Raw genomic sequence first — 26094 nt, 5'->3', positions numbered from 1 at the left:
GCTTTTTGCCTGCTACAGAAGGAAACAACTGTGAAGATCCACATACAAATCTTTGTGTAGACACACATTTTCCTCTTCTCATTTTATGATCATTTTTGACACTGTCCTGGGGGTCCGGCACAGGGCAACAAAATTGCTAATGGATGAGAAACTGAGGTAAAGCCAGCCCACCTTCTCTGGCTGTTTCTGCCTTCCGTTGTTTCTCCAAGACCCACTGCTTCCCATTCCCACCATCACCCCCTCACTTTGTACCTTAAGCCCTGAGCCTCCACAGAGCCCAATGGGTACGATTGCCAGTCCTCCCTCTGCAGGACAAAGAAACAGGACAGGATGGGCCACTCTAAGCTGCTCTGTCCCCACTCCTTGGATAATTGAGTACCCAGGCAGCCTCATTTCATCAGCTGAGCCCTTCAAAGGCCTGGGCTCTGAAGTTGGACATGTGTGGCCAAGGGGGAAAGAACCCCCCAGCTCCTAGCTAAGGACTGTCTCTACTCCCCCAAGAACTGAAATCTATCGTGACCTTTAAGAGGGACTAAAAAGGAATACAGCTGGTGGAAACCTCAACTTGAGCGTGAAACCCAGCCAAGTGACCAGCTTGCCACACCGGAACTTCTCATCACTGAAACTGGGAGATGGGTGTCTTATTGGGCCTGGGATTGGTGACTCGTTTTGCAGAAGCACACGAGAATAATACACTTGGTCACCCAGGACAAATCTTAAGACAGGATCTGGTGCCTTGAGGGGACAGAAACTCATCCCAGTGCAGATGGATAAAGTTCGTCTGAGGAGGCAAAAGCAAGCCCCCTCACACCTTCTCCTGGCTGGGCTATTTGGAGCAGGCCTCAGGCCCCCTCCCCTCAGCCTGTTTCAGATGGGAACTTTGACTCCAGAGGGCTGAGACTCCTTCCACTGTCACAGGAGGACAGAAGGTAGCTCCAGAGCTCAACCAGGAGGTCTGCTGAGCTGAGGGCCCTAGACAGACTGTGTGTGGACTTGAGGGCGGGATACCACCTGCTTTGAGCCCACCTTCCCAACAGGCTGTGCCTGGGGAATCTAAGAGACACAGCAGCTGCTTTTCCAACTTTATTTAGAAAAACAAATCCACCTCCCAGTGCCCCATGCCCTCCCCCACCCCAGCCATAACTTAAATAACTTAGAGACAGTTGAGGGTCGGGTGGGGAGGGAAGAACCCCCTACAGCCGTCGCAGAGCCCGCTTCTTGTCCGTCTTCTTCTTGGCCGCCAGCTTCTTGTCACGCTCACCTGCATGCTTTTTGGCCATGGGCCCCTCAGCCCCTGCTGGGCCCCCAAGGGCCATGGGGTCGGTGGAAGAGGCCGCAGCCACACTGGCCAAGGCCCGGCTGGCCTCAGCCCTCCCACTGCTGGGCCCACTGGCACCCCCGTGGATCTCTGTGAGCAGGCGGGCACGGGCCGCATACTCCTCGTAGTTTTCCAGGAGCAGGCGGCCCGCCTCCTCGTTGAGGGCAGACTCGGGGTTAGGGTGGATCAGCAGGCACTTGATGGTCTGTGGGGAATGGGCACAGGGTCAGGGGCCGGCCAGTCACGGCCCCACAAGCCACCCATATCCAACTTTGTGGCTGTTCCCTTTCTCAACACTGTTACCCCAGACTGGACAGTCACCCAACTCATGGCCACATCCCTCTCTCACCTTTGCTCACTGTCACCCCCATTGGCCCAATGATTGAGGCCTGAACTGGGGAGGAAAGAGACTTTCCCAGGATCACACAGGAGGTGAGGGGCGTAGCTTAGGAGCCCACGCTAGGGCCTGTTGGACCTCAAAGCTCTTTCCACAACACTATAGTGAGGTGCATAAGCCCTGAGCCTCCACTGGCTTTAACGGGAATCCCAAGTGCAGAGCAGACTCCAGCAGGGATGGCCCGCAATCGAGAGAATGGCATCAAGAACGTAAAGGGGATCGCCCTCTATCTTCTACCTTCATTCTGAAGGGGAACCCAGAATGTCCCAGAACATGCCTGGCCTTGAGCAGGTGATGTGACCGCTCTGGCTTGTAAAGGGAAGCAGGGGCTGCTATGACACATGGCACCTGGCCCAGCAGACATCACTGATGATCGGGGACCCAGGATCATACCAAAAATTCTGACCACTGCACCCCACAACCAGAGGCCTTTCCTATAGCTCCCTGACGGCCAAGCCTGACACAGCATGGCCCCCAGGGACACTCGGAATTATTCTGTAAGTTTGTTTCCGGTGTCGCTTGGCAGCTACCGCTGACACTCCAGGATGGGGAGAAAAAGGTTGGAGTCTATTTATCTTGGAGCTTGAGCCTCCCCAGTGCCCTACAGGAAATCCTGACTCCCCTCCTCTTACCATCTGCCCCAGGGGCTCATTAGAAACTCAGTTTTCAAGAAAAACTTCAGCTTCAAGAAAGTGGGGAGGCAGATGTTGACCTAAATCCTTTAAGTGGCCAGTGGGGACCTTGGAGCACCAATGTCACCCAGATAGGCTCCACTGGGCTCATCCCTGCCTCGCAGGCATGCAGCAGCACCCCTGGTTTCCCCTGCTAGATGTCTCCTGATAATGCAAAAAGTCTCAGAAAGGGGCAAAATCAGCCCTGGTTAGAAAACAACTGCTTATGAAAACGTTCTGGAATTACAAGGCGATGACTGCCAGACTTCGTGACAATTAAAAAAACAACGAACTGTACACTTTAGAACAGTGAGTTTTACAACCTGAAAGGAAGAGGGGGAAGGTCTGTCACCAGATGCTTGGTTTGACCTGTTAGAAAGTGCCCTACTAACCTAACCCATCACTTGTTTAAAACAAAGGTGCCCCGGGTATTGAACAACTCGTACAACCATACTTGCTGTCCTAGGGCCAGCATTGCCAACTCTTCGAGAATTTTCCAGAAAAACTGGAAACCTGGATTTTTACATGAAAGCCCCCAACTACTTCAGAGTTGATTTTAAAAAAAAGAGAAACAATGCACTGGGGCTCAGAAATGACTGGGAAGTCCAGGCCTGGGCCCACCCCAGAACTTACCAGCAGCACGTGCCGGATGCCCAGCTCAGCCGTCCAGTCCCTCTTGAGCACATTGACGCAGATCTCACCGTTGGCGCCCACATTTGGATGGAAGATCTTGGTCAGGAAGTAGCCCTTGGGTGGGGAGGCGGGAAAGTCCTTCCCCAGTAGGAGTTTCATACGGAACAGGCCTCCAGCGTATGGGGTCCCCTCTGGAGAGTGGGGGCACTGGGTCAGGAGGTTCTGCACTCCCAGGCACCCCACAAATCCCAGAGCCCTGTCTTCACAGTCAGGGTGGGAGGCAAGTGCTCTGCTGCCTCCTCTAGACTGGGGATTCTGGAGCATGGGATGGGGCTCGGTCCCCAGGGCCCACAGGTACCCCCCTCCGTTAACCCCCCCTGACTGTGGCCCCACTTGTGCTGCCACCAAATCTTGGTCTCCACTCGTCCTTGGATGCCTCTTCTCTCCCATGTGAAGGCCCCTGTCATACACTCTTCCCAAAAGGCAGACCCTCGCAACCACTTATCTTCCTGGAAAGACATCTGTTTGGAAGCTTTGTCAGCAAATGGTGAGACCATTCTGTCAATTTCATGGCCTTCTCTGTCTCAATCAACAGTTCTCCTGTCCACCCACTTGACCAGACCAAAAAGCCATAGGTGCTGGCCCAGACACATGGCTGTTCCTCATGCCCAATCCTCACAGCTGACCCACTGGTAGCCATGACAGCAGACCTCAGAGTCCGCTCCTGACCCCACCTCCTAGTTCAGCTGAACCACTTCACCGTTCACCCGGTGCCAGTAGTGGTCGATGGCTTCCAGTCCCCTGAAGTCAAAGGCAATTCTGCAGGGACCAGTCACATCACCTTTAAACCTGCCAACAGCTTCTGTTCCCAACTTCTTACAGGGAGGTCTACAGCCCTCAAAGACTCACTTCCTAAAAGCTTCCCCAGCCCCTTACCTTCTCTGTTCCTGCAAAGTTCCCACAGCACATGCCTCAGGGCTCTTCCAGATTCTCTTCCCCTGCCCTCCATCCAGGAGTCACCTAAATACATCTTCCTGGGCCCCACCCCACTGTCCTCACTCTTGACCATGTCCTTTACCACACTCTTAACGCCTTGGCTAATTTTGTAAGTCAACGACAGAAACGTGGTGATCTGCTAAATCACTGTGCTGGGAAGCAGCCATGTGCACTCACTCAGCTACACCACCATCGTCTCCCCCAGGGGTGCCTCTGGGCACGTCCTCTGCCATGTCCCAGGAGTCTCTGACACTGACAGCAGGATGGAGTCTGAGGTCACTAGCTAGGCCTTCCCTCCAGCCTGCCATGCTACTCCCATCCACCCTCACTGAATTCCTACCCACCTACAGGCCCAAGGGGCCCTATGTCTGACAGCCTCACCTCAGCCCTAGGTGAGGCCCGCACAAAATGTACCCAGAGACCAGGATTTTCTCACAACACTTATGGAACAAATAAATACAATTATTTGTCATTTGTGGTGTCCTGCCTTGCAGACTGAGCATCTCTGAAGTAAGAAATTTATCTGACCTCTCTACCACTATGTCGCCAGCAGCAGCTGGCAGACTTCAGCTCTTAACTTTAGAGCTTCCTGTTCTTGTCCTAAACATGCCGAACAATCTAGGAAGTGCACTCCTCTCTCCTCCATTCCCACACTCACCAGGGCCCTCGATGGTGACCTGCAGGTCGGTGAGGTCCTCCTCATTGGGAAAGACCTTGATGCCATCGGGCGGGTCTGTGGTCAGCGTTGTCACTTCCTTGTATACCAGGCGGATAATGTGGGGGGGCAAGTTCTCCACGTTGGAGTTCTGGGCACGGGAAAGAAGGGGGTGAATGGCCTGCGGAGCCGGGATGCCCTGCAAGATCTAGGATGCTGTGGCCACCCTGGTCTTGACCCTGCAGTCCCAGACTCAATCACGCCTGAACTGGCAGACTCCTATTCGAAATGCTTCAGGCGGCTGTACCAGGTTGATCTCCCACTGGGGGTGGGGGGGGGGGCAGGGACTCCGAGGGGGCTTACGGATGATTCTACCCTCTCCAGAAGCCCCCAAAGTCCGCTGGTAACCCTGCATGGGCCCCCAATGATTCCGGGTAAGGCCGAGGCCTGCTCTGCTTCCTTTCCCCACCTAATCTGGGTAAAATGATCTTGGAAACCCTAGTTCGGGCCTGGAAATGGAGCCCGAGCGTCCTTGCTCCCAAAACACCCACAAGCGGGCCACAAAGCCCGGACTAACCCCCCTACCCCCGGGGCTCAACCAGGCCTTCCCCTCCAGGGAACCTGCAGGCCGCCCGAGCTCCTACCCCGCCTGTAGGAAGGCCCGTGGGCCCATCCTCGGCCCAGGATCCCTCGGCGAACCTTGCAACCCGCTCGGCCGCCCGCGAGAGGTTCTTGAGACCCCGCCTCTTTCTCCAGGGGGGGCCTCTCCCCACTGCCCCTCCCGGGTCTGGCTACCGCGCTCACCATGACTGAGGCCGGCCGGGGGAGGGTCCCCCCGGCCCCCTTCCTGCGCTCTCCGGGCCGCCGGCCGGGGCAGGGGGGCCCAACTGTTGCCGCTACGGCCCTGACGAGGCCCCAGCGGCCCCACTCCGCTCCCCGCTGCCTCCGACGCCCGCAGCGTACACCACCTAGAGCTTCGCCTGCCCCAAGTGCCCGGCCGCACTGAGCCGGTCGCGCGCGCACCACCACCCTTTTATATCCGCCCATAGACCACGCCCCCTTGCGGCCACGAAGCGCCGCACCTCGACCCGTGATGTCAGCACGCACGGTCCTCAGCATTCGACGCGCTCGCCCCTTTTCCGCAAGCTTCGAACAGAAGGTGAAGTTGAGGAGGGGGCGTGCGGCGGACCGGCCAGTGGGGCAGTGCAGGGGTCAGCATAGGGGACCCCAGAGTATGGAAGGGCTGAGAAGGGACAGAGAGGTGAAAAATAAAAAAACGCGAGAGGCGACGCGACCGCTGATTGGCTCGTTTGAATGAGACGCCGCCACGGCCTGGCGTACGCGCGCGCCCCCTTACGCTCAGGAGATCGCGCACGCGACTAACGGTCGGCCGGGGGTTTGGTTGGGGCGAGGGGAGGCGGGACTCGGAGGATTTAAACGGATGATGGAAGGCGCTGTGGCCAATAGGAACGCACAATCGTGGGATGTCGTCCTGAGACTCGCAGGGCCAATCCTTGCCTGAGAAGGCAGTGCGCGGGGTGGGTGGGGGAGGGAGGACCTAAAACGACCAATGGGAGCCTGCTTAGTGCAATGCAAGTCGCTCACAGCCAAAGAAATTCGTTGGTTTTGTATATGCAAATGAAGTGTGCGCGGAGGGGCGGCTAGCTCACCCTCCTCAGGCCGTGATGTGGAGGGTGGCCGAGAGTTGGTCTACGTTTTTCCTCGAAGCGCCATTTTGATTGGGAATGACCTGTGACCTGTGTTTGATGTTGTGGAGGTTCCAAGACCAATCAAATCAGTGCGGCCTTGACAGCTTGTTCGCTTGGTCCTCAGATATGTGACCCCTGACCCTGGCGAGGCCTCAGTCGTGACGCGGGTCTCAGTTTCTTCACGTGGGAAGTGGGCTTTGGGATCCCTCGTGAAACTCGAGAAAGAAGAGGGAAGCGTCCCCTGGCCCTTTAGAGAGTCATGGCTCCGTCTGGGACTGACCCACGGCCTCTAGCCTTCAGACCTTCGCTGGGACTCGCTTTCTCTTTCTGGGGAGTGCACACACATTTGCTGGGAAAAGGGAGCTGCTCCAGGCCTCAGAAAATGGGCCGGTAGTGGCCTGGAAACCGAGGCCTGTATCGATGCCAAGAAATGAGGAAGCCCAGAGGCAGAAGTGGCCATGCTGGCTCATCTGTACCTTGTGGCTGCAGTACCCATCTCAGAGCCTCTCAGCTCAGCAAAGTGGAGTCCAGCTTGGCCATAGTGTCCTGAAAAGACCCCCAGCTACCAGCTTTCCCTCATGGGAAAAAGAGGCAGGAAGGTGTAAAAGACATCCACAGAGTAATAGTCATAGTGATCACTAGGGTTTGTGGAGGCCTGAGCATGCAGGCATCTCCCACAACTGATCTTCAGTCTTACCCTGCCAGGTTCAAGTGATTTTGGCCTATTCAACAGATGGTACACTGAAGGATGAGCGGGATCGAATGACTTGCCCAGGCCCCAGCCCAGCCTGGACAAGGCAAAGGTGGCAGTCAAACTGAGCTCTATCTCAAAAACCCACCCAACAGACTTAATAACTATGGTGATAATAAAGGCTGTTGTTTATTACATGGTGTGTGCCAGACCTTGTTCTAGTCCCTTGCATGCTTGAGTTCAGGTAACTCTTACAATATCCCTGATGGATAGCTTATGGTTCCCCTCTGGACACCTGCATTCATTCAATAAACTTCTTTTGAGCACCTAAGCTATGGCAGGCAGGAAGATACGGCAGAGAATCAAAAGGACAAAACTCCTGTGTTCATGGAGCTTCTATCCTCATGCAGGAGTCAGACAGCAGGCAAGGAAGTATATACCATCACATGGGTGAATGATAAAGACTGGAGAATGGATAAGCCAAGGTTGGAGCATAGAGTGGGAGGGCGAGGCTGCTACTTGACCTTGGCTGGGCAGGGAAGACCTCTCTGAAGAAGAGTCATCTGGGCTGCAAGAAGGTCTCCGGGCAAAAGAATTCCAAGAAAAGGGAACAGTACGTGCAAAGACGCAGGAAGAGGATTGTGTTTGATGTGTTTGGGGCACCCCCACGCAGCCAGCCAGACCAGGTCAGAGTGAGCTGGGCAGGTGGAGGGCATTGAGGTCAGACAGATAAGAGGGAGTGGCAGTTATGTCACCCACCTGGTGAGTGGTGTGTTCTTTTCAAGCACTGGGGAGCGGTGGAGCCTTTGATGGTGTGACTCTGACTTATGGGCAGGAACGGAGGCCAGTGAGGAGGTAATCGCAGCCTTCCAGGTGGTGATGCCGACCTGTCCAACAGTTTGGTGGCAATGAGGATGAGAGAGGCAATGGGGTTGGGTGAAGTCAACGGTAATTGGTGTTAGGCCGGACCTGGTGTGAGAGAGAGGTAAGGGATAGTCTACACCCTGAACAATCGAAAACTGGGGTCAGCAAACCTTCTCAATAAAGGTTTTTGTCTTTTCAGTCCATCAGTCTCTGTCCCAACCTACTCAGCTCTGCTTCTGTAGATGATATGCAGACAGGAGGGGCAACTTTGTTCCAATCAGACTTTGTTTCAGAAACAGGCCTTAGCTGGAGTTGACCCTCAAGGATGCTGTCATTTACCTACCCCTGAAATTCCAATGTGCCCCACCCTTGCTAAAAACCTTTCAGGAGCCCCCACCCAACACTTCATTTTGACTCAATCCCAAATTCTTATGAGGTCTATCAGCACACTTTCCCTGAGGCCCCCTCAGCCTTCTTTCCGTCTGCTCCTCGTATAAGCCAAGCTCTTTCTTACATGAAGACATTCACAAGTGAATCCCCTGTACCTAGAAAGCTTTCTACCCCCTTTTCTGTCCTCCTTGTGGCCTAGGGTTATCTTAAAATGTCACCTCATAGATCAGCTTCTCTCACCTGCTCTCCCATGCTGTTCATTTCACCCTCTTTGATCTTCATGGTCTATCAGAATTTATAATTTACTTACATGTTTGTCTCTGCCTCCCTGACTAGATCAGACCCAGGAGAGCAGGAACTCTGTCCTCAGCCCCTAGTGGAGTGCCTGACAGATTGAAGGTGTTCATTCAACATATTGTATGTTTTCATTTGTATGAAATGTCCAGAATAGTCAAATCCATACAGACAGACTAGTGATTACCTAGGGCTGGGGGGTTGGGAGATAGGGAAGTGATGGTTAATGGGTATAGATTTTCTTTTTGAGGTGATGAAAATGTTCTAAAATAGACTGTAGTGATGGTTACACAACTCTGAATATACTAAAAACCACTGATGTACACTTTAAATTGGTGAGTTGTATGTATGCTTTGTAAGTTTTATCTTAATGAAACTTTTTTAAAAAAATTGAAAAGAAAAACTATGATGGAAGTAACTGAAAAGCGGTCAGAGAGGTGGGGGAAGAGAGAGATGGGAAGGAAGAATGTACCAAGTTGGCAGAGATGGGCATAGAGGAGACAAGAGGAAGAGCTCGATGGAGCCCTAGGGAGCCAGTGAGGAATTGTGACTAGAAGGTGTGAGTGAATTTGAAACTCACAGTGACACTCTAGCTCAGGGCTGCTGGGTAGAGACTGGAATGGCGGCCCACGTGGAAGCAGAGAATCCAGTAGTGAGTTGATTATGACTTGGGCTGGACTAGTGGATGAGATGGTCAGAGAGAAAGGGGTGGGTTTGAGAACTAGTCAGGTGGTGGCCTAGCAATGGGCCTGGGCCGTCTGAGTTAGTTGGGGTGACTGGAATTGGCAAGGGATAGGTGAAGGAGTTGGGGAGGGAAAAGGTACCCTTTTGCTGAATATTGGTGACTCAGAAACTTTTGTACAATGAAACCCAAATTATCCCTTAGGCTGGAATTCTAGCTTCAGAAGTTAATCTTCATTTCTTCTGTTCATCTCTATTAAATTACAAATAAATACATGACTGGAGAGACAGTCACATGGTTACTGAAGTGCCAGAAGTAAAAGCAGGAGGTGAGCTCTAGCCCTCCTTCACCTGCCACATGCACCACTCCCCCGCTTTCCCCCCAGGTACCTGCCGGTATCATCCAACAACCAAGGTGTCCTCCTCCTCACACTTCCTGGGCATTTACATAGAGATGCATTTGTCCACATCCCCACACATTCTCCCTTGGCAGTGCAAGTAGATCAGAGGCTGTACAGCATTCTTCGACGAGAACATACCAGAGTTTCTAGTAGTCTCGGAGGCATTTCTGCAGGGTTCGGTCTATGGCTAGAAGCTGCCTAGAGCACTCACAAAGTTTATCTTTGAGCTTTTCTGGAGGAGAAATTCCTAGAGAAATTCTTAGAAGTGGAGTTGCAGGATCAAAGGGCATGTGTGTTTGCGATTCTGCCAAGTGGCTTTTGGGAGGGTTCTAGTTATTTGCATCCCTCCCATCAGGATCTGACCTGTTCATTCAACAAGTATTTATTTAGCACCAAGTGCCAGGCACTATTCTAGGTGCTTGGCAAACATCAGTGACCAAGACAGGAAGCAAATCACCTGGTTCTTGGGGTTTCATTCTGGTGGTGAGAAAGATGATGAACAAGAAGCTCAAAGACCAGAATGGCCAACCATCCAGGGGTTCCAAACATGCAGGACTTTCAGTATCACACTGGGAACATTCCAGGTGAGTAGGTGAGAGAGTAACTAATATCCAAAGATATTAGTTACTACAGAATTGCAGCAGGGCAAAGGGGTTGTAGATGGGTGGTCAAAGTGGACCTTCATTGATAAGGAGACATGTGAATTAAGATTTAAAGGAGGCGAGGGAGCAAATCTTGTGGAACTCCAAAGAAAACCGTTCCAGGCAGAGGAAGCAGGAATGTCAGTGTGCTGATTCAGGAATGAGCCCGAATCTTAACAGTCTTCAACTTATGAGGCAAACAAAGTGGCCTTGCTGTTTCCCCGCATTTCCTCTCTTCCTGGTGCATCTGGGCATCTTTTCATGTGTTAAGCGCCTCCATCTTCATTTCTGAGTCCAGTATCTGTGGTCACTAGCAGATCTTCTGCCCCTAGTGGCTTAAATATTTCTAAGTGTGTCATCTGCACACAATGTGGCAGGTAGCTGTAACAAGAACTATTTTCCTTAGTGCCTGGTGAGCAGGGGTTAGAGTTTTCCTGGGTGGGATGGATCAGGTGCTCCCTCTAGTGACAGAAACACCAGTGATGAACCACAGGCTCTCATCCCCATTTCACAAACCCTAGAACGCTGTCAGAGACTTTGTGTTGGATAAAAACACATTTTAGTGCACAGGGGCTTCCTTTAATGGCTATAAAACTGACACCTCTGATGTACGTTAAGCAGAATAACACCCGATGCTGGTGAGAGTGCGAGCAAACGGATGTTCTCACATATGTAGACTTAGCAAAGCTCTTGGGATGGCAACTTGGCATTGTGGAGCAAGTATTCAAAATGCACCTGCCCTCCGACATAGACGGTTACCTGGGAGCTCATTCCAGGGAAAAGTAGGTGAAAGCCCCATGTGGTATGCACAAAGATGCTCCTCAAAGGATCATTTATAGTAGTAAAGAACAGGGAAAACCCAAATGTCTAGTGGCAGGGACTGGGGAAAAATTATGCTGTATCCAGAGCATAGAATATTCTATAGCCATTGGAAATTATGGTGACTTTGTTGTTGGAATGACTGGTGTCTCAAAGAATCTAATGGAAGGTCCTAGATCTTCCCTGCCCAAAGCACATGCAAGTGCTAACTAGTAAGTGCCAGAGGAATGATGAAGTTAGAAAACATCATTTGGCAAACACCATAATAATCGAGTCAGGCAAGAGAATCATGTATGGAGGCTCGAAGCAGCAGGTGAAAGTTTGAGGAGGAGCAAGATGTCTATGTGGTGTCATCATATCTCCAGGCAAGGTACTTCCTAATTACAGAGGTCCCACATCACTGATGTGCTGTCAAGTCACTGTCCCTTTTGTGGTTCTCCTGCCAGACACATAGAGCCTCATATCTAATCACGAGGAAACATCATACTCAATTTCAGGGATGTTCTACACAGCGGCCTGCCTGGACTCTTTTAGAGCACCAATGTCATGAAGAAGATGAAGGGACTGTTTACATTGAAAGAGACTTGAGAGACACAATATAACCAGATGCAGCACTGAATGCCAGAATAGTGGGGACTGAAAAGAAAATTGCCTTCAAGGACAGTAGTGAGACGGACTTGATCAATGTTAAGTTCTTGCCTTTGGTAATTATCCTGTGGCTGAGTAAGAGAATGTCCTTGTTCTTTAGAAATATCCATTAGGGGTACAAGGATATGATGTATGCAACTTGCCCTCAAATGCTTCTGAAAAAAAGAGACTTTACATGAAAAGAAAACCATAAAGCAGTGTGATGAAATGTTAACAACTGATGAATTGGCAAAATCTTTGACTTATTCTTGTAACTGTTCTGCAAGTATGGAATTATTTCAAAATATAGAGCTAAAAAGAACTGGAAAATAAAAGCAGTAAACACAACATCTGGTGCAGATTTCAGAAGTTCTCAATCTCGCCCTGCTTAAGAATAGCTGCTCCAAGGCTGTGTTTATTGACACAACATAGTTGCAAATCGAGCAAGTGTTAGGTTACAGCACACAAATGCTTCTGTCAAATCTCCTCTTTGACTTGTCCAAGCAGAATACAGTATATGTGGATCAAGTTGCTTTTTTCTTGGTTAAACATAAATGAAGTGGTTGACTGGAATGCAGAGGCCACATTGAATAAAAATTACACACATTTAAGCTCTGGCATGACAACTCAGAGTGGGGCGCTGATTCCCCTACATGGGAGAGGAATGAGACACAAATTGTCCATCTCACACCTATTGCAGAGCATATGCCCCATGAAGGGAATGTTTGTCAAAGCCTGCATCATTTACATTTTTAAAAAATGATAACACAAAAATTTGGAAGTGCAAAAGACTATATAGTAAAGACAAAATGAATAAAAGATAAGAAAAAAAGAAGAAAATAACAAAAAGAACAAACAGAAAAAAGGAAGGACGTGGTTCCATAGCGTAGCGGTTAGCACGTTTGCTTTACATGCAGAAGATCCTGGGTTCGCGCCCCAGTGGAGCCACAGTCCATGGTCTATGGCCGTGCCACCCTGAACAAGCCCAATGTCTGATCTCGGAAGCTAAGCAGGGTCGGGCCTGGTTAGTATTTGGGTAGAAGACCACCTAGGAAGACCAGGTGCTGTAGGCATAAATAATAATAATAAATTAAAAAAAAAAAGAAAAAAGAAGACTATATAGTGAAAAGCCCCCAGCCAGCCAGTTCTCCTTTCCCCAGGCAGTAGCATCAGCTAAAACAGGCTAAACTCTCCTGCAGTGACAGGTGGCCCCCAAGCACCAGTTGTTAAAGCAGCATATGTTTGTCTCTCTCCTACTACATGTTCATTGAGGGTTGGCTTGGCTTAGGCCCCTACTTGGCATCATCTTTCTCTAGGATGTGTGTAGGATCCAGGCTGGAAAGAGTAGCCCTTACCTGAGATACTGTCAGTGATGGGGGGAAGCAGAGGAGCATGGGGATCCACACACTGGCTGTTGGAAGCTTCCACCAGGAAAAGCACTTCTGCTCACACTTCTAGCACATCCCATAGGCACTTCCAGGGGGCAAGAAGTGCCATCCCTACTCCAGGAGGAGCACCTCTGAGTGCTCAGAGAACCCTATTCAGACACACTGCATCACCACCCTTCTCCCCATCCACACCCAATGATCTGCGGACAAAGACTCCGATGCAAAGAAAAGAATTCTAAGAATATACAAACAGCTGTCATATTCACCTAGGGGGCATTTTATGGAGGATTACAACCCAAATACTTGAATAACCCCCACACCTCCCATTGCCCCATTAATCTATAGCCAAGCAAACGAACCTGAGAAGATGAAATCCAGCCAATGGTGCACTGAGGGGAGGAGGCTTTTCCCAACACACATTTTTCTCCAAAGAGCGCTTCCTGGCATGGGCTGGTCAGATTTTATATGTCCATTTGGTCAACCTATGGTGCCCAGTCATTGGGTCAAACCCCAATATGGGTGTTGCTGTGAAGGTGTTTTGTAGACATGTTTAACATCTACAATCAGTTGACTTCCAAGTAAAGGAGATGATTCTAAATCATGTGGTGGGCCTCATCCAATCAGTTCAAGCCATAAGAGCAAAAGCTGAGGTTCCTCAGAAAGGAAGAAATTCTGCCTCAAGAATGCAGCAAATAAGGCCGCCTGAGTTTCCAGCCTGCCTGCCTGCTGGATTCTCCAGTCCTTCCACTTGCATGAGCCAGTTTCTTAAAATGAGTCTACACACACATGCACACATACACACACACACACACACTCTCTCTATTCTAGTTCTCTGGAGAACCCTAATATGGAATAAAATCTAATATTTGAGAAGCAAACACTCAAATATACTAGAGAGGAAGGGGTTTCCATAACGTTTCAATCAATACTGAAAGGCACTGCACACACAAACCACACCCAGAGGGATGTGCAAAGGAAAGCTTAGATGCATGGTGAAAGTCTACCATTCATAAACACACAGTTAGATAGCCCTAGGGGAGGGTTCCCCTAAGGTTCACAGAGCCAAGCCTATGGTCACCTCCTGAGAAGGGGGGAGGGGCAACTCTGGTCAGCACTAAATAAATACTCTTCTGCAGTGGGTGGGAGAAGAGAGGTGGGGAAAATGCTTCCTAGTTAGCATAAAAACTGATACTTAATTGGACTGTACCCTGTCACACCCCCTGTTGTGGGCTGAATTGTGCCCCCCAAAGGACGATGAAGTCCTAACCTCCAGAACCTGTGAATGTGCCCTTATTTGGAAATGGCATCTTTGTGGCCGACAGAGTTAAGACTAGGTGGGTTGGGCCGTAATCCCACAGGACTGGTGTTCCTATAGAACAAGAAATTTGGGCACAGAGAGAGCTGTGTACAGAGGGAAGATGACATATACAGGAATGCCAACCACTGCCAGCAGGCCACTATAAGCTAGGAGAGGCAGGGAACAGATTCTCAGCCCCAGAGGGAACCAGCCCTGTGACACCTTGATCTCAGGCTTCCAGCCTCCGGAGTGTGCTTAAGCCACTGTGTGTAGTGCTTTGTTACAGCAGCCCCAAGAACTTATTAGATCCCCAGGTCAAGGATGTTCAGCCAAAGAATTCAAATACAAGGAGGTGAAAACAGATAGAATCTGCCAACGAATGCTTAAATGCTCAGAGGGAAAGCTTTTCTTAGGAGGAAACTGAAGACTTAAAGGCACCTTCCACCCCATGTCTGACTCCTTCCTAGGTGAGGATGCTGGGAGGCAGCCCTGCCCCCTACCTCAGCCACACGGGGACTCCCAGTGACTCATAAACACGGAGGTATAAACTCATTCCTTCCTGACAGTGAACTTGAGACTGGGGATCAGATAAACATCTGTTTATTCCAAAAATACCAACTTGCAGCTCAGCTGGCTGTCCTAACCAAGGAACTGGGGGGATAAGGAGGGAGGCAGAACTGGGGAGGGGCTGCGGGTCCAAAGCTGTTTCTCTTGTCTCTGCACCACCCCCACTGCCAATGACCAGAAGGGCAAGTGTGTGTGTGTGTGTGTGTGTGTGTGTGTGTGTGTGTGTGTGTGTGTGTGTTTATGGAGGGTGAAGGGCAAGTCTCAGGTGGAGGGGTTCCAGCTCCGAAAGCATCCAGGGAGTCTGGCAAGACATGCCCACTTTCTTATCTCCTCAAGACCTCTCCCCACTATGGCTTATTTGAGATAAGAGGTCAAGGCCTCAGGGTCAGGCAGCCTGTGCCTAGTGAGTAGGGGAGGGGTGTGTGCGAGATACCTGGAATCCAGGCTGGAAGAAAGCAAGTTGAGTGAGGCATACAAAAGCTGAAAGACTCCAAGCCCCCTGTCTCAGGGTTGGAGAAAGCTGAGTGCTCTGCAGGGGTACTGAGCAGAGAAGCAGGGTCTGGAAAGGGCAGGTGCTCAAGCTAGCTCCTTTTGGGGAAGTCACAATCTGCCCCAGGGGCACTGGGCATGAGGTGGCCCTAGAAGGGGTGGAGGGAGCCCACAGGAGCAGCTGTACGCATAGAATTGAACACAGGCACTGGGGCCCAGGTAGATGGGCATAAGCCCCACTTGCATTCTCTGGTGTTTGTGGGAGCTGAGGGCTGCGTAGGGATGAACTGAGGTGCCAGTATTCAGGGTGGGAGAAACAGAAGAGGGAGGGGGACGGCCCAAAGGAAGGAGAAGAGGCCCCTCCCTCTTGCCCTGGGGGCTGGGGGAGGGGGCATGTAGCCCTTTCAGAGTGGGGGAATGGCCGCCCCCAACATCATGGCTATGTACAAAGAGAACTGGGGGCAAATTGTGCACTGGGTGTTGGAGACTCCCCAGTGTGAGGGGGAAATGAGAGGAGAATGCTGCATCTGATTCTTGGGATGATGCAGGGGATTCCCCTCCCCACAGATGCAGTTGGCAGTGGTGTGGCTTTCCAGGTGTGCCTACCCCAGGAGCTAGCCAGCAGAGGATGTGATCAAAGGTCCCAGGGATGTCATCGGCTGTTGGCCACACCCACAGGAGTCTGAGGAGAGTTTGGCCCAAGCCAATAGAGTGCTGCTCTAGGTGGAGGTCCAGGTAACAGGGATTGGGCAAAGGGCAGTGATGTCACCGGAGGACAGGAAAGCCCCGCTTTGGTGGTGATAAGAGGTCTCCATGTTGACCCTGTCCAGTTATCAGATGGTTGGGTGAAGGGCAGTGAGTTATCAGGAGGGGCCTAGATGCTCTCACCAGGGGGTGGGTAGGGGCTGGCCAAGGTCAAGATTGTGGTGGGATTGATGGAGGCATCAGCCTAAGTCGGGAGTGAGGCAGTGACATCATCAAGAAGGGCCAGAGTGGGGACAGTGTCATCAGAGGGGGCCCCATTCTACTCCATTTTTGAGACAATGGGAAAATGGTATGTATTGTGCTGGATTCCCTTAAAGGAACAACTGTAGTTGCCATGTGACCACAGAAGACAATTATAATACAGCTGTTGTGGTACTTGGCTCCCAAGATGATGGATCCTGAAAGATGATACATGACTGAAATGGATCCTGGTAGATGACCACACCATTGGGTGTCCTGGATCCTGGTAGATAATGATACAATTGCATGTTATGGATCCTGGGAGATGGTGATATCATGGTTATGGTGGTTCCTGGCAGATGACACCATCATTGAAATGGATCCTGGGAAGTGATGACATTATTGGGTGTCATGGATCCTGGGAGATGATGCCATGGTTATGGTGGATCTCAGTAGATGATGACACCATGGTTGAAACGGATCCTGGGAGTTGATGACACAAAAGAATATCATGGATCCTAGGAGACGATGACACTATTGGGTGTCCTGAATCATGGAAGATATCATAGTTATGGTAGAGCCTGGTAGGACACCATGGTTGAAATAGATCCTAGGAGGTGATGACACTATTGGGTGTCCTGGATCCTAGAGGTGATGCACGATTATGGTGGCTCCTAGTAGATGATACCATGGTTGAAGTGGACCCTGGGAGATGATGACACAATTGGGTATTCTGGGTCCTAGGACACTACTGACTTTCGTGGATGCTGGGGGGTAGTGTTATCATGGCTGAAGTGGATCCTGGGAGGTGGTGACACTATGGCTATGGTGGATCCTGGGGCATGAAGACATTATGATTGAAATGGATCCTGCAAGTTGATGATACCACGATTATAGGGGACAATGGAAAAGGTGGCATCATCAGTCCTAGTGAATCCTGGTGGAGGATGCTACCATCAGTCACAGTGGAATTGGGAAGGTAATGACATCATTGATCATGGTGAATTCTGGGAGATGACAACAATGTCAGCTATGATGAATCCTGGGGGATGATGATACAATGGTTGTGGTGGGTCCTGGGAGATGACACCATGGTTGTGGAGAATCATGGAAGATGGCAACACAACTAGCTATGAGGAACTTTGGGAGAAGGTGACCCTATAGTCATGGTAAATTCCAGAAGAGGATGATACCGTAGTTGTGGTAGATCCTGGGAGATGAAGACACTGTAGGTCATAGAGAATCCTGGAAATGATGTCATCATCAGGAGTGGTTAGCATTTGACTCCAAGTGCAATGCCATCATGAGTGGTGGAAGTCGTGGCATTGATGATGTCATCAGCAAGACCAATAGCAGGCATACCCCACCCTCCCCCACCCCAACAGGAGGCCAGGACATTGTTGACAGAGGCGATGATGTCTCTAGTTACAGTAGAGAGAAGTGGTTCTGGCCTTTGGGGCACGTACAAGTCCAAGGATTCCAAGAGGCTGGTGGCCAGGGTAGCCTCCTTGAAAGCAGAAGCCAGTCTGAGAGTGCTGTCCTCCAGGAGTCATACAGGAGGTGACATCACTGCACAGGGGTGGGACCTGAGGCCCAACCTTCCTGTAGAGGGAGCTTCTGGCAGAGATCCTACAGGGCATGTCCCTGGGGTCAGGGGAAGAAGCAACTAAGCTAAGTTATGGTGGGACAAGGCAGAAACTAATGACACCATCACAAGTGATGGCTCACCAGAGTAGGCAGTTTCTCTGGTGATGACATCACCGCATTGGGGTAGAGCCTTGGACAAGGGTAGGGAGTTTGCCAATGACCTACAGACGGACCGTCACCCTTGGGGAGACCTTTCCAGACAGTGCAGCCTCCCCAGTGATCATATCCCTCAGGCGACATCACGATGGGGCACTTTCTCGTGGACTCTGGGCATGCCATGCCTTCTCGTGGTGTGGCAGCAGCAGTGAGGTGTCTTATGGCATCATCTCAGAGCAGGCAGAGTTCGGTGGTGACAACACAGAAGGGCTCTCACCTTTGGTGATGGTCTCCCTGGAAGAGGCATAGTCCCTCTGACGATGTCATAGAGCAAGGCACCTTTTCTGGCAATGGCATCATAGGAAGGAGGCAGAGTTCCTGTGATGATGTCATGCAAAGGAGGCCTTATGTCTAGCAAGGACACACTTGGTGAGGCATTTTCTCCGGTGATGTGTCCTAGCAAGATGGCTTTGTCTGTAGTGACAACATCATAGAGGCATCTTCTCTGGAGGAAAACATTTTCCTGGTGATGAGGATGTCAAAAGAGGCCTTGTGGGGCCAGAGATGACTTTGTAAGGGCGAGACTTTCTGCAGAGATATCACAGGAATCTTTGTCTCTAGGGATGATGTCATAGGACAAAGCGTTGTCTCTCCTATGACATCACAAGAAGGGAGTCTTTGTGATGACATCATGGAACAGACATGGCCTCTAGTGATAACCTCAGGGGTGGGCCTCTTCCTCTGTGATGACGTCATGGGAAGAAGGCCTGGCCTCAAACAGTGCCACAGGAGGGATCTTATCTGCTGTGACATTCTCAGAGGAGGTTTTGTCTCCAGTGACTATTTCATCCAAAGCAGTGGATGTCCTCAGAAGCAGCCCCCTGGGCCACAGGCCAATCTGGGTCCCGGGCCCCTAAAATGTGTCAGGGGATCCAGTCTGGGGCCCACGAGGCCGCAGCTCTCAAGCCCCGGCCCGGCCTCAGACAGTCACCTCATTCTTGCTGGCGGTGCGCAGGTGTTGGGGCAGGTGATGGCCGGGGATGAACTGCAGCTGCTCCAGCGTGCCCTGGCGCTGGAAGGGCGGCCTCCGGGCCAGGGTGCCCCCGCCCCCACCACCGTCCGCCATCCAAGCGGGCTGTGGTGAGCCGTGCAGGGCATGGCGGTGGTGTGCGTGCAGGCCGGGCGGTGGAGGAAGCCCGTGCAGTGGCGTGGGGGGGCCCCCGGGCCCCAGCAGCAGGTTAGAGTGGGAGGCGGCCAGGCCAGCGCGAGAGGCAGGCTCAGGGGGCAGCGCGGGGCTGCGTGGGGGAGACAGCAGGTGCTCTCGGCTCTGGCGCAGGGCCTCGGGAGAGGACAGGAGCAGGTGCTCCTGCGACACAAGGCGCGCGCGGGGCAGCGTGAACTCGTAGCGCGACCGGCCCCCGTCGCCCAGCAGGTGCTCCTGGGACATGACCCGCCGTGGGTTGGGAGTGGGGGCCAGGCCAAGTTCCTCGGGGCCGCCCCAGGCATCCATGCGGTAGCCACCCCCTGTGCCAGGTCGCCGCAGCGTGTGCAGGGGCAGCGTCCCGCGGGGCATCTCCCCCAGGTGCCGGTGCTTCAGGTAGGCCTCATCCAGGTCCTTCTCCGCTGGGGAGAAGGGAAAAAGCCACAGAGGTGGGTCCCCAGCCAGCCCAGAACTTTCTCCCTCCCCTGCTTCCTTAAATCTCACCCCTGCGCTGGACCTGCACCCCCGTAGGGACTTCTGTCATCATCCAGAACACTGGTCATTAGCTTGGGCAGGGGCACAATTTTAATAAGTCAGAACAATCAGGCTAGCAATGTGACCAGATACAGATTCCCAGGCCCCTCTTGCTGCGCTGGCTGGGAGATGTGGAGACTTCCTTTATTTTTTGTATGGGGATTTCCCTTCTTTTGGAAGTGGAATCAAACGCTTGTTTTGGAGGAACCACTTTTCCCTCCCTTTCATCCTATGGCAGTGTTTTTCAAATTTGGAGATACGAGTCATACGTGCATTGCGAAGTCAATTTTGTGGGTAGTGACTGGCATTTTGAAAAATGAAATTGCATAGAAAATTCTATTTATCAGAAGGCATCCCCATAATGAGGGGAAAAAGGTACTAGTTTATAAAATTTTTATTTCAGTTATGTGTGTGTTACTGAAATACTAATGTACTGGCATAATACCAGGGACTTGTTTAAAAATAATCTACCAAAAGAGAGATGGAGGGAGGACAGGTGAACAAAATGTTGCTCATTGTTAAAGTTGGAGGATGAGAACATTGGGGTTCATTTTATAATTTTCTCTCCTCTGGGTATGTTTAAAAATGTTCTTTTTTTTGGTAGAGATAATTTTTATAAAAATTTATTTGAGCCAAACAGAAGATACACCTGGAAGCAAGATCTCAACAGACTGAGATAAATGCTTCTGAAAACATTCTTAATAACTAGTGCCAAAGCTTTCTTGTATTTTAAAAAATACAAATATACATGTTTCTCATGGGTCATAATATAAAAAGCATTTTTTACTGTGGGTCTAAGTTTAAAATGTTTAAAGGATACTTCACTGCCAGAGATGGGCCATAGAGCCAGAAATGTCCAATCACAGTCACAGCGATTGGTTTAGGGGTGAGCATGTGACACAATTTGGGCACATGAGACCCAGGCCTGGGATTGTTGACAGCCTGAAATGTCTCAGGTCAGTCTTTGCCATCATAAAGGAAGACTGTCTGAAATGAAGCCAGCCCACTGTTTAGCAGAAGTGAGAGGTGTAGAATCCTGGATCCAGCCATACCTGAAGCTTGTGACCTATAGCCTTTCGAAGATCGAGCTTACTTTAGTTTTGCGTGTGTGTGTGCTTAAGTTATATTTCTATTAATTGTAGTAAAAATCCTGATAAATACAGTAGATTTTGGGGAGGGGGAACACCATGAGTTTGCATTTTAAAAAGGACCCTAGGTAATTCCAATAGAAAATTTCCCTAGGTAATTCTGAAACAAACTCGAAGGAAAAACTAAGGGAGGCTCTAAACCTTTAGAAGTCTGTTGGGCCACTGCCCGCTGTTCACAGTCATGAGCCTTGGCTCTGGCCCTGGCCTCTCCCCTTCCCGGGGACTCACCTAGCCTTTTGAGGGAGGAGTAGCGGTTGAGTTCGGATTTCATGGCGGCCTCATAGGATGGGGGAAGATGCGAGAGGTTGTGGAAGGAACGAGAGCAGGACAGCGTGGAGTAGTGCAAGGAGGGGCTGGGTGGTGGAGCGGCCCTCCAGTCTGGGACAGAGAGACATCGCTGGGGTCAGTCCAGCTTCTGCCTCAGACCCAGAAGTTCAAGTCCCCAGCCTCCTCCCTCAGACCCGGGAGTCCAGGACCCCAGCTTCCTCTTTCAGACCTGGGGGTCCAGGCCCCCAGCCCCTCCTCCCTCAGACCCAGAAGTAAGGCCCCCACCCTCCTCCCTCAGACCCGGGAGACCAGGCCCCCAGCCCCTCCACCTCCCTCAGACCCAAGAATCAGGCCCTCAGCCCCTTGGGAATTATAAATTGGGAGTTCAGCTCCTCGAAGCTCCAGCAGTCCAGGCTCCCTTTGCTCACTCCACCCATGCCAAGAGATATGCTCTTTGCTGGGGAAGGAGGACATGTAGCAGGAAGAGGAACCATTGGCACTTGTTCAGCCCTGCTCTGTGCCCCACCCCAGGCTGGGGATGCTCTTCATGCATCTTCACACCAACTCAGGTGGAGAGAGATGACTGTTTCTTGTGTCCAAATGGGGAAACCAAGGTTCGCTTGGTTACCTGGCTAGACTTGAGGACAGACTCACAGGGTCTCACACCTGCTCTATCCCCGGCACCTGGCTCAGGCTCAATCAAGGGTGGGAAGGAAAGGAGCCCTGTGGTCCCCAGCTGAGCCCTGGTCCGTACCCAGCGTGGTGGCATGGTGCTTGGGGCTGTTGACATTGAGGTGCAGATAGTTGTGGTGCAGGTTATCTGTGGGGACAAAGAAGGGAGGTAGCATTACTGCCATCACCTGCTCTCAGCTGGCACCTCTGTCCTGGGAGCATCCCCACTCACATCCACTTGGTCCCCCAGCTGTGGTCCCTCCTGCCTCCTGAATCTCTGCCCTGGTCTGCCTCTCCCTCCTGGATCATCAGAGCAGTCTTCTGGCTACCTGGTGAGCTATGTTCAAGATCAGTCCCACCATAGCACTCCTACACTCACCCCCGCCCCTCTGCCGCTCCTCCATACTCTTCTCATATGTTGTCATCACCCATGGGACACAGTCTAAGCTGGCAGTGGCACTTGAGGCCTTTGTGACTTGGCCCCAGCTGCAGTCTCATCTCCTATCCCTCCCCTCAAGCCACCCTTCCCTCTGACCCCTGAAGGGGCCCAGCTCAGTCCTGCCACAGGGCCTTCACACATGCTGTTCTCGCAGCCTTGAATCCCTGCCTCCCCTTCTTTGCTGGAAGAATCCCTACTCATCTCTCCAGATCCATCTCAAACATCTCTTCCTTATTACTGCTGTTCACACCCAGCTCAGGCCTATCCTCTACAGCCTGGGTCACCATCCCAGTCTCCTCCCGAGCCATCTTTTCATCTCTCCCCCTTCACAGGGGATGATTTTCCTCCATTTCTGACTACTCTCAAGTTCTCTGTGGCTCCCCATCACCATCAGGACAAAAGGCAGAGCTCCTCAGCTCAGCCTGGCACTCAAGGTCCTCCAGATGTGTCTGCCCACCCACTCCCTGGCCTCATGAGCTCTGCCCCAGCCACCCAGAGCTTCCCCCAGCCCAAGTTACACCCCTCACCCTCCAGGCCACTGCTTGAACTGCATTTCCTCGGGGAGCCTTCCCCCCCTCATCCTCCTCCTCAGGAGGCGGCCCTTTCAGCCTGTCCCAGCTCCCCAGCTTCTCCATTGACACACTCACTGTGAAATACTACAACAGCTCACATTTACACTGCGCATTTTCTGGGCCAGGCATGGCTCTGAGTACTTGGCTCATTAGTTCATTGGACCGTCACAGCAGCCCTATGAGGGGAGCCATTGTATGCTTCGCATTTTCTGGATGAGGACAGGGACTTGCCCAGGTCACACGGGTGCAGGGCCAAGATGCCAACCCAGACAGTCTGGCTCCAGACAAGTTTTATCTCAATAGTTAGGTGTGTTCTTGTGTGTTGTTGGCTATGGGAGTTTGTCAAATACCAAGGCTGAGAATGTCTAAATCTAAATCACTGTGGTATCCATGGCGCCCACCCAGGGGGTCCACAGGAGGCAGGGAGCAGAGAAGTCTCTCTGTGGAGCCAGGGAAGCTACAGCTGAAGGGGTGGGGGCCTGTGCAATGGGAGGTTGAGCCATCCAGAGAGAATGGGGCTACAGGGATGAGGGCCGTGGTCAGAGGCTGCTGGAGCTTCCAGGTCACACTCACCAAGATTGGAGGGCTTCACGGTGTTGTAGAGGTTCTTGGGCGTCCTGGGGGTCATGCTGTCGGGAACTCCGACCCCTGGGGTCAAGGAGCTGCTTCGTGCCCGGTCTGGTCGAGTCCCAGGCCCTGCCTGATGCCTCAGAATGTCCACCAGAGCCCTAGAGGTGGCAGAGGGATGGTCAGTGACCTGGGGACTGGTGGTGGGGGTAGGGAGAGGGAGGGCCCAGGCTTCTTTCCCCTCCTTATTCTTACCTTTTGGGTAATTTGTCAGCTCAGCTCGCCTGGGCTTCTTGTCTTTGGTCATGCCCCTCTCTAATGGTAGTCTGAGCATTGCCTATCCCAGGGTCCCTCAGACACTTCCTGCTTGAAGTGCCCCTTCCCCAATTCATGTGGACCCCACCCTTTCTGTGGTCCTTCCCACACCATCCTCCCTGTGGCCCTGCCCCACCAGGACCCGATGCCTCTAATCCTGTTCCTTTTGCAGCCTTTCCCATGGGGATAGACTGTTATGTAGACCCCAAGCCTTAGAATCACCCTCGACTTCTCTTTCTCTTTCATTGATGCCTCTCAGCAATCTTGTGGATTTGACCTCCAAAATACATCCCAAATGGTACCACTTCTCACCACCCCTGCTGCTCCAGCCCCATCTCTCACCTGGATCATTGGTAGTCTCCTAACTGGTCTCCTGTTTCTACCCTTATCCCTTGCAGTCTAGTCTAACTGCACAGCCTGAGCTCAGGACCCTCTGGTGGCTTCCCCATCGCCCCAGAATAAACTCAGCCTCTGCCTGCTCCTGTCCACCTCCTCATCACCCCTGCTCTCCAGCTGCATCAGCCCCTTTGCTGCCCTGCAAACACTCCATCTCAGGGCCTTTGCGCGTGCTGTTCCCTCGGTCTGGAATGCCATTCCCACAGATATCTACTTGTCTTACTCCTTTCCTTCAAGTCTCTACTCAGAGAGGGCTTTGCTGACCACTTCATATAAAACACCACCTCCCAACCTGTTATGCTGCTTCATATTCTCCACAGCATTTATCAATATCTAAAAGTATATTGAATATTTTTTTTTACTTACTGTCTGGACCACCAACATTTATGATAATGGTAGCCAACATTTATTGAGGGCTTACTGTGTGCCAGGGCTCGAGATGAATCAACCCAGTTAATCTTCATTACAGTCTGAATGGGTGGGAAACATGTATCAGTCCCATTGTACAGACCAGAAAATGGAGGCAAAGCGAGGTTCAGCAGCTTGCCTGGGGTCACACAGCCCACAAACAGCAGACCTGGGATTAGAAGCCAGGTTTACCCACCAGGGCCAGGACCTTGTTTTGTTCATTGCTGTATCCCCAGCTCCTGGCCCACAGAAAGTGCTCAAGAAGTATTTATGGAACGAGTGAGGCCTGACACTCAACAGCCAGGCCTTTGGTCTCACGGTGGCTGCCTGACCTCCCCGCTATCCCTGTAGCTCCGCCCAAGTGGCTCCACTTTCTATTGTCCAGGTCCCACCCCCAGGCCCCAACCCTCTTGCCCCAGCATGCACACACCTGGGCACGTTGATCTCCCGGTGCGCCCTAGGCGCACGGGACGCCTTGCTGAAGGCCACTTTCGCGCCGACGCCTACAGCCAGGGCGAAGCTGATGACCCCACACACTACATAGGCCGTGCTGCCCCCGGGGCCCTCGCCGCCACGCACCCCAGCGCCCCCTGCCCGGCCCCCTTCCAGCCACCCGGCCTGGCCGGGCCCGGGCCCCCCGCCCGCACCCCCGGCGCCTCCAGCGCCCCCGGCTAGCGGCGGCTGGCTAGCAACCTGCCTAAGCCAGCTACACATGGCCCAGCGCGGCGTGTCGTAGTTGGAGCAGGAGGCCTGCGCCAGGCGCATGTGGCGGTGCTCGCAGCAGAAGCGGTAGTGGCAGGTGCCGCAGCAGAAGCGGTAGGAGCCCGTGCTGCAGTTGAAGGTGGCGTCGTACTGGCCCATGACGTCGTAGTAGCCGTGGCAAAGCTCCGCCGGAGGGGGTGCCCGTGCCGCCGCGCCCGGCCCGCTCCCGGAGCTGGTCCTTGTGCCGTTGGCGCCCGGGCCCGCTGAACTCCCACCGCCCGTCAGCGCCCCAGTCAGGCGCCGCAGGTGTGCCAGCAGGGCGGGCAGCGGGCCCGGAGGCTCGGCGCTCGTGGCGTTGGACGGGCGCGCCCCGGCCTGACCTGCGGTCGAGGCCATGAGTAGGATGGTCCCGAGGAGCAGGAGGGCTGCCATGGGGCGCGCAGGAGGTCGGACAGGGTCGCCAGGCTGAGCCGAGATCTGAAGCTGGGGAAGAGGGCTGGAGAGATGACCAGAGGTGGGGAAGCTTGGAGAGCGGTGGCTGGAGAGGATGAGGAGGGCAGGCCGAGGGAAGGTAGACGGATGGAGACAGGAATCATGGAGGGAGAGGGCATGGGCCAAACGTTGGCGGTCCAACCGGGCAGTGGAGGGGGGGGGGGA

At 52.4% G+C, this 26094-nt stretch overlaps 2 protein-coding genes across 4 annotated transcripts in view; both read right to left on the bottom strand.

The window, feature by feature from the left end:
* Positions 1 to 1070: 1070 nt before the first annotated feature.
* UBE2S (ubiquitin conjugating enzyme E2 S) lies at positions 1071 to 5804 on the bottom strand. Its single transcript, XM_011379260.1, has 4 exons — positions 5475 to 5804; positions 4674 to 4821; positions 3020 to 3210; positions 1071 to 1523 (listed from the first exon to the last, which is right to left on the bottom strand). The coding sequence occupies exons 1-4, from the start codon at positions 5787 to 5789 to the stop codon at positions 1194 to 1196; spliced, it is 984 nt and encodes a 327-aa protein (XP_011377562.1). The 5' UTR covers positions 5790 to 5804; the 3' UTR covers positions 1071 to 1193.
* A 9310-nt stretch (positions 5805 to 15114) lies between these two features.
* The window catches only part of SHISA7 (shisa family member 7), a 15333-nt gene continuing 4353 nt past the window's right edge, over positions 15115 to 26094 (bottom strand). Inside the window, exons 2-6 of one of the 3 annotated variants that reach the window (XM_011379258.2) lie at positions 25166 to 25975; positions 23623 to 23777; positions 22121 to 22186; positions 21328 to 21477; positions 15115 to 19839 (exon numbers count right to left, since the gene is read on the bottom strand). In XM_011379258.2, coding sequence (XP_011377560.1) covers positions 19196 to 19839; positions 21328 to 21477; positions 22121 to 22186; positions 23623 to 23777; positions 25166 to 25869 — 1719 coding nt within the window. In that variant the 5' untranslated portion in view covers positions 25870 to 25975 and the 3' untranslated portion in view covers positions 15115 to 19195. Of the gene's footprint in view, positions 19840 to 21327; positions 21478 to 22120; positions 22187 to 23622; positions 23778 to 25165; positions 26087 to 26094 lie in introns of those variants that run through there. The other 2 variants (XM_011379259.2, XM_011379257.2) reach the window with 2 other exon arrangements.

Source organism: Pteropus vampyrus, unplaced genomic scaffold (genome assembly GCF_000151845.1).
Source record: "Pteropus vampyrus isolate Shadow unplaced genomic scaffold, Pvam_2.0 Scaffold357, whole genome shotgun sequence".
Taxonomy (NCBI): Eukaryota; Metazoa; Chordata; class Mammalia; order Chiroptera; family Pteropodidae; genus Pteropus; species Pteropus vampyrus.
The sequence above is the reverse complement of the archived record's forward strand: the minus strand, read 5'-3'. Positions and strand labels throughout refer to the sequence as shown.

Excerpts from the sequence above, each read along its gene's own strand:
- UBE2S (XM_011379260.1), bottom strand. The coding sequence starts at position 5,789 with ATGCTGAGGACCGTGCGTGCTGACATCACGGGTCGAGGTGCGGCGCTT. Across the intron at positions 3,211-4,673 it reads GGTCACCATCGAGGGCCCTG|AGGGGACCCCATACGCTGGA; the intron begins GTGAGTGTGGGA and ends CCCACTCTCCAG. Across the intron at positions 1,524-3,019 it reads GCATCCGGCACGTGCTGCTG|ACCATCAAGTGCCTGCTGAT; the intron begins GTAAGTTCTGGG and ends CATTCCCCACAG.